Source organism: Myotis davidii, unplaced genomic scaffold, assembly GCF_000327345.1.
Source record: "Myotis davidii unplaced genomic scaffold, ASM32734v1 scaffold129, whole genome shotgun sequence".
In the NCBI taxonomy this organism is placed as follows: domain Eukaryota; kingdom Metazoa; phylum Chordata; class Mammalia; order Chiroptera; family Vespertilionidae; genus Myotis; species Myotis davidii.
Genome location: NW_006383019.1, coordinates 1,628,077 through 1,634,908, shown reverse-complemented (window position 1 = coordinate 1,634,908; position 6,832 = coordinate 1,628,077). Strand labels below are relative to the sequence as shown.

The window sequence follows — 6,832 nt, the reverse complement described above, 5'->3', positions numbered from 1 at the left end:
CTATGGACAGGGCCCAGCCTGGCGGTGTCTATGACAGGGCCCAGCCTGGCGGTGTCTATGGACTGGGCTCAACCTGGCGGTATCTATGGTCAAGGTGGAGCCTGGCGGTGTCTATGGACAGGGCCCAGCCTGGCGGTGTCTATGGTCAGGGTGGAGCCTGGCGGTGTCTATGGACAGGCCAGCCTGGCGCAGTGTCTATGGACAGGCCTCAGCCTGGCTGTGTCTATGGTCAGGGCTCAGCTGGCGGTGTCTATGGACAGGGCTCAGCCTGGCGGTGTCTATGGACAGGGTGGAGCCTGGCGGTATCTATACAGGGTTCAGCCTGGCGGTATCTATGGACAGGGTCCAGCCTGGCGGTGTCTATGGACAGGGTTCAGCCTGGAGGTGTCTATGGACAGGGCTCAGCCCGGCTATATCTATTGACAGGGCTCAGCCTTGCGGTGTCTATGGACAGGGCCCAGCCTGGCGGTGTCTATGGACAGGGCTCAGCCTGGCCGTATCTATGGATATGGTTATTTCTCACACTCAGAACAGCCTGAAATGGGCAGTGTGGGTGGGACTACCCGAATGAGGTTGGTTAAGGGGAGGGCCTCAGAGACGTTCTTGTCCTGCAGCCCGTTTGCAGATGAGACCACGGAGACCTAGAGAGCGGCTGCACTTGCTGAAGGCCCTGCTGAGTCAGGCAGAGTCCGTTAGAACCCAGGCCTCTGCCTCCCAGACATGACCCCTGCCTGCTGTGCCAAACCAGCCACGATGGGATACTTCCAGCTCTACTTGTGATGAGGGTGACTCAGTTTACCCACCTATAAAATGGGGAACCACCCATTGACCTCAAGGCTGGGGCTTCAGCACCGGTGCTGGGGTTGCCCAGATGAAGCAGAGAGGGGGCTAGAGCCCTGGGCGGAAGCTGTTTGCAGTGCCCGTGCCCCGCTGGCCTCCAGAGGCCCTGGCCTCCCCGGCACTGCACTCCCAGGACCCATCCCGGATGCAGCCTGTCCAGAAAGAGACCACAGGGCCCGCCTGCTGCTACCCCTCTGGAGGGGACTCTGGTCTGCAGAGAGAACATGTGACGTCAGGCTGCAGAGAGCACCACTGACCCTCTGGCTGGTCTGAGGGAGCCAAGGCCCAGCTCCATCGCGGTGCGACTCTGGGCCTGTGCGCTCTCTGGAAAGTAGGGAATCTCGGCACGACCCATCAGGCCGCTTGGAGTTAAGGCCAACCGAGCCTCACGGTCCTTCAAGAGGCAGTCCCTGCTACGTCAGTGCCCTCACCGCTCCCTCTCCCTGTCGCACCCGGCATCCAGCCTGGCCTCCTTGCAATCTCGTGAACATGCCAGGCATGAGCCTGCTTCAGGGCCTTGCACGTGCTATGGTCTCTGCCTGGAACCTCCTTTACCTGGGTATCCACATGGCTCACTCCCTGACTTGTCTCAAGTCTTTCTACTCTCACCTTCACCATGACGGCTAGTCCTGCCCCAGCAGGTCCGGACTCCCTTACCTGCTCCCTCTTTTCCACCGAGTACTATCTTGCAGTATGCTGCATAGTTTGCTTAGAATGTCTGTTGTCTCCCCCATTTTTTCTCTTTGTTCATTGATGTATCTCCAGTCCCACTTCATGGGAATGAATGAGAGAATATATGCCAGGGATCAGCTATTTTTATTTATTTTTGGTAAAGGGCCAGGAGTAAGTATTTGTGGCTTTGCAGGCCACATGCAAACTAGTTGACCCTTCAACAACCTGGGTGTGAACCGTGCAGGTCCACTTCAACATGACTTTTTTCAGTAAATACACAGTTGGCTCTCCATTTTCTGGGCTTTGCATCCACAACTGGGAGTCCGCGGATGTGGAGGGCCAACTGTATGGATTCTTCTTGCTCCACTTATATCAGGGACTTGAGTGTCAGAGGACGTGGTGTCTGTGCGGTCCTGGAATCAATCCCCGCAGGCACCGAGGGGATGGAGTTAGGTCTCAGGGGGTCAGAAGTTATCGGTGGATTTTCAGCTGCACAGGCGTCAGGACCCCCAGCCCCCATGTTGTTCAAGGGCCATTTGCGCCGAAGTGGAACGACACCACCAGTGGGCGTGGCGGGTGGTCTGTGGGCTCCGGTGCCATCCCTGACACAGTCGTGCCCGGCGGTTCCCCAGGCCCCAGCTGAGCCAGGGTGATCTCTTTTCTGGCTCTCAGGGAGCTTACGTTCCAGACAGATAAGTAAACAGAGCAATGCAATCTCAATAAACAGTGCAAGTGCGACAAAAGAAGCGAAGGCTGGGCTGCAGTCTAGAGTGAGAAGACAGGGGAGGGACCAGGCTCGTGTTGGAGATGAAAACGCGGGGTTTGCAGCAGCTGAAGGGAGCTGGTGGGGCTGGAGCTGCGGAGGGGTGGCTTTCACTCTGCACGCAGTGGACATGCAGGCCTCCGGGTGTCCCTGGCGCCAGTCACGCGCAGGAAGGCGGCGATGAGTGGCTGAGGTGGGAGGTGGCTGGTGGGTCTGGTGCAGGGAGTGTGGCGAAGGGGAGAGGTTTCTGCAACCCTGAAGGATGGTTATGGCCTCTGTGAGACGGGCAGGGTTGGGGGCAGGGGACACCCAAGATAATTTGGGGGGAAGTCACCACACCCGCTTCTCCGCTACCACATGTGCCGGGGGCACGCGCTGGCTCATGGGGAACCGGGGCCCAGCAGGTCCGCCCAGCAGGGGAGCTCAGCGGCACAGCCCCTCGCTGCCTGGGCCTCGCTCCCTGCTCCCTCCGTGTCCTAGGCTCGGGGTATTTTTCAAGCTCCAGGAGATGGTGCCACAATGGGGTCCGCTGGCTCTAGGGACCTGTGAGCTCAGGGTCCCCAGGGCCAGCCCAGCGCGAAGGCTGCAGCCATGACCCCGCCCCGTGACTGCAGGGCTTTGGGCAGCGTGTTTCCCTCCATAGTGCGCCTCCTCGTGGCGGAGCCCGGTAGGACACCCACCGGGTAGGACAGCCGAGCCTCAGAGACGCTCAGAATAAAGCGCTCCTGGCCCATGACGCAGGGTAGGTGTACCAGGCACCGGCGGGCACCGCCTGGGGGAAGGGGCCTTCCGGAGGGGCTGGATTTCTGTGAGGTGAGAGGTGCCTGTGGGCAGAAGGTACGGTGTGGGCGCCGCCAGGCCTCACGCTTGGGGAAGAACAGGAAGTGACAGGACAGTTGGCGAGGAGTTTGGGGTCAGATCACAGAGCAGCCCCCACAGCGGGTCCTGAGTGAGGGTGGGCCAGGGGTTCCTGCCCAGCAGACCTGGCCAGCCTGTGTCCTTGAGGGGCCTTCCTTGAGCCTCCCGTCCCTGCTGCTGTCCCCTCATCTTCCCAGGGTTTTGCCACCAGGGCAGGTCCCTCTGGCTTCGCCTCTCTCTGTGAACACGGAGTTCAGGGGCCGGGGCTTTCCTGGGCCCAGGGAGAGCGGCGCAGGGGGAGTGGCCCGCAGGGGTCTAGAGGGGCTGGGGGAGCTGAGTGCTCCTGCGTTCTCCCCCTCGCCCCCCACTTCATAGATAAGAGCCAGAGGCCCAGGGGGTGAAGCAGCCTTTAGCTGGGACAGTTGACCAGGGACACGGACCCAGGTCCCTGCAGCTCTGGGTGTAGGGCTCTGAGCTTCTACCAGGTTGCAGCTTGCCCCGCTCTGCAGAGGAGAGTTCTGGTCGCTCAGACCCGGAGACCGACCGGGTGTCCCCGAGATTCATCGGGGACTCCTCCGGAGCCTGCAGGCAACTGCATGCTGGCGGCTGCGCTCGGTGACAGCGAGCCTTTGCTGGCCGCTGTGTGCCACCGGAGCGAAGACAGGAGTGGCCCACCTCCACACCTCGGCTGTGCTGCCCTGTGGCCTGTCAGTCCTCGCCCTCTTAGGGGCCTGCTGCCACCAGGGAGGGTGGAACTGGCCTTGAGCGGAGAGGGGGGTCAGGCAGCTGGGGAGTGACTTCTGGAGGATGAGATGCAGAGACTGGGTGTCGAGGCCTGGAGGCAGCAAAGTGCTGGGCGCTGGATGGTGTGGCCAGTGTCACCTGTGCTTAAAGGGACCGTGGCCGGAAGGTCAGGCACAGACCAGGGCTCCGCTCTGAGGGCAGCTGGGGTTCAGGGAGGGTCTTTCGTGGTGGCCGGAGGAGGGCCGGAAGGAGCCTGCTCGCTGGAGCCTCCTGCACCCCCTGCCCGCGGCCTCCCGCCTGGCATCCCACTCTGTTTTCCTGGGTCTGACCTGATGAAGCCCTTCCCTCCCTGTGCCTCCGTTTCTCCTCTAGTCTCACGGGAGCTGGAGGTAGATGCCTCAACACACGCGTGCGCGCACACACGCTGGAGCTGCCACACACAAACATGCACACACAAACGCACACACACACACACGTGTCAGTCTCCACACAGCTGGTGTCCTCCCCAGAAGAAGGTGAGGAGCCTGGAGGGAGGCGCGGCAACGTGGGCTCTGTCCTAAGGCCCCGGAGCAGGGTGTCTGCAGGCCTCACCCCCTGCAGTGCTGGCAGCTCCAAGTTGGACCGGGCGCTGGGGCAGCTCCAGGGGCTGGTGCCCCCGGCCTTGCAGACTGGCCCACAGCCCGCCCAGCCTTCTCAGGAGCTTGTGGCCCCAAAGGCTATTTCGGGTGTCTCCCCTCGTAGCCAGCACGGAATGGCCGGCCTGGCAACGGGCAGGGCCCTCCCTTCTCTTTCTGGGCCCCCTGCACAGGGGGATGGGCAAGCTCTGGGGGGCCGGGTCCAGAGCTCACCCTGGAGCTCGGGTTCTTGCCCCAAATGGGTCCTGGGCCGGCAAGGGTGGTATCGAGCCCAGCCCCTGGGTCCAGCCTCAGCCCGACACACAGTCCTGACTCATTCCAGTCCCGCCGGGGCATGAAGCAAGACCGCCTTCCCCCGCCCACCCCGGTCTCCTCTCGGAGGCCCTGGCTGACAGGGAGCAGGGAGTGGGGTCCAGACAGGCTCCCCTGGACAGAGGCATGTGCACCTGCTTCCGGAGGCCTCTAGTCTTTGTGGGCCTCCCCCAGGAAGCCCTCCTTGGGTCCTCCTCCTCAAGGATCCCCTGGGAACCACAGGGCCAGGGCTCTGCCCTTACCCCCCGCAGGGGCCAGGTTCAGTAGCAAGGCTGCTCCCCGGTGGGCATGGCTCCCTAGGACTTTCCACCAACACTAGCGTCCCTGCTGCAGTGGCCCGGCCAGGCCCTCCTCTGCCCGCACCCAGCCCCTGGCAGGTGGGGTCCCTCATCCACAGGGCGCTGAGGCCACTGGGGGAGTGAGCAGCTGCGGGGGGCTCGCTCACCCTGCGGTCCCCTCAGGCCTCTACACAGATGCCTTTCCCACCCAGATCGACCTGTACGCGGGGGCTCTGTTCGTGCACATCTGCCTGGGCTGGAACTTCTACCTGTCCACCATCCTCATGCTCGCCATCACCGCCCTGTACACCATCGCAGGTACAGCGCCAGGCCCGGTCGGGTGGCAAACTGGAGAGAGGGGTCCTGACTGCTGGGCTGGGCATTGGTGCAGCAGGGCGGACACGTGCCCGAATGTGAGAGGCCAGCAGAGCCCATGGGCATGAGCAGGAGGTGGGGCCACCTCCCCCCCACAGCCCTGGACAGCTGTAGTCCGGCTGTGCTGGCCCTGCTGCCTGCTCCCACTGCTCACCCACCCGGGAAAGGGCAGGGCCTGGATGTGGAGCAGGAGGCCCGCCTGGAGCCCTGGAAGCGCTCCCTGGTCCCTGCTCCCTCGGTACCAGGCCCTCCAGCTCCCTCTCTCCCCCACAGGCGGCCTGGCTGCTGTGATCTACACCGATGCCCTGCAAACGCTCATCATGGTGGTGGGGGCTGTCATTCTGACGGTCAAAGGTGAGGGCTATGGACTGGCAGGGCCACCCAGTAGCACGCCCTTTGGGGTCTGGGCGTCGGCGCCTGGTGCAGAGCTGGCTCAGGGCTGAGGGTGAGGTGGGGCCCAGGGCGGATGTGCAGACACCCAATGAGACCACAAACCTGCCTGGGTGTCTGCTCCGATTGTTAAGAACCACAGACAAGAGCCCAGAAGCGCTGGGCAGGGCGGAGGAGCACAGGGCGAGGCAGACCTGACCTGGCAGAGGCTGTCCCGGGGCTCCAGGGAACACCTCGTTCCTGGAAGGTGCCAGCAGAGCCAGGACCCCACAGAGGGGGCCAGTCTCTTCCAGATTCAGGCGCCAGATCCCGTGGCAACATCTGCCTCTTGTGTAGTGTTTGTACCTTTGCTCTGAGCACTCACCCCGGCCTGGCCTGGGCTCCAGGTGGCAAAGATGCTGGGCCCAGAGTCTGGGCAGCAGATGTCCCGCGTGGGAAAGGTGGGGAGTAGGGCCTGGGTTCTCCTGGGTCCAGGCTTCTGGGTATCTGCTTCCTCTCAGACCAGGGGCCTGAGACCCTAGAGCCCACTGCAGGCGAGAGGCCTGGGCGGCCAGGCCCGGTCTGGACAGAGGGGAGTGACTGCAGACACAGCCAAAGCCACAGGGGGCCAGGCTGGGCCATGAGGGGCTGACCCTGAGGTAGACAGGAACAGTGAGGGGGCATGTGGTCTGGGCTTGAGGCCCAGCTGGCTCTGTCACACCCTCCCTGTCCCCCGGGCCTGGTTTCCTTCCTCAGGCCGTCACTGCCCGCCACTCTCCGCCTGCCCCAAATCATGTCCTTCAGAAGCCCCTGGGGACGGACTTTAACTCTAAACTCCTCAGAAGGTCCTTACGTGCTGAGAAAAAGTACTTTTCTTCCCTGAACTGAGAGTTTAAACCCCGTGCCCACGGCCAACCAGCATCAGAGGCCATGGGACCACGTGCTCATTTAATAGTATTTAAATAGATAGAAAACAGTGGGGGACT

At 62.7% G+C, this 6,832-nt stretch overlaps 1 protein-coding gene across 1 annotated transcript in view; it reads left to right on the top strand.

Annotated features, from left to right (window-relative positions):
- SLC5A10 (solute carrier family 5 (sodium/sugar cotransporter), member 10) overlaps positions 1 to 6,832 on the top strand; it is a 60,527-nt gene that overhangs the window by 9,253 nt on the left and 44,442 nt on the right. The window contains exons 5-6 of the mRNA XM_015558354.1: positions 5,315 to 5,420; positions 5,751 to 5,831. Coding sequence (XP_015413840.1) covers positions 5,315 to 5,420; positions 5,751 to 5,831 — 187 coding nt within the window. The remainder of the gene's footprint in view (positions 1 to 5,314; positions 5,421 to 5,750; positions 5,832 to 6,832) is intronic.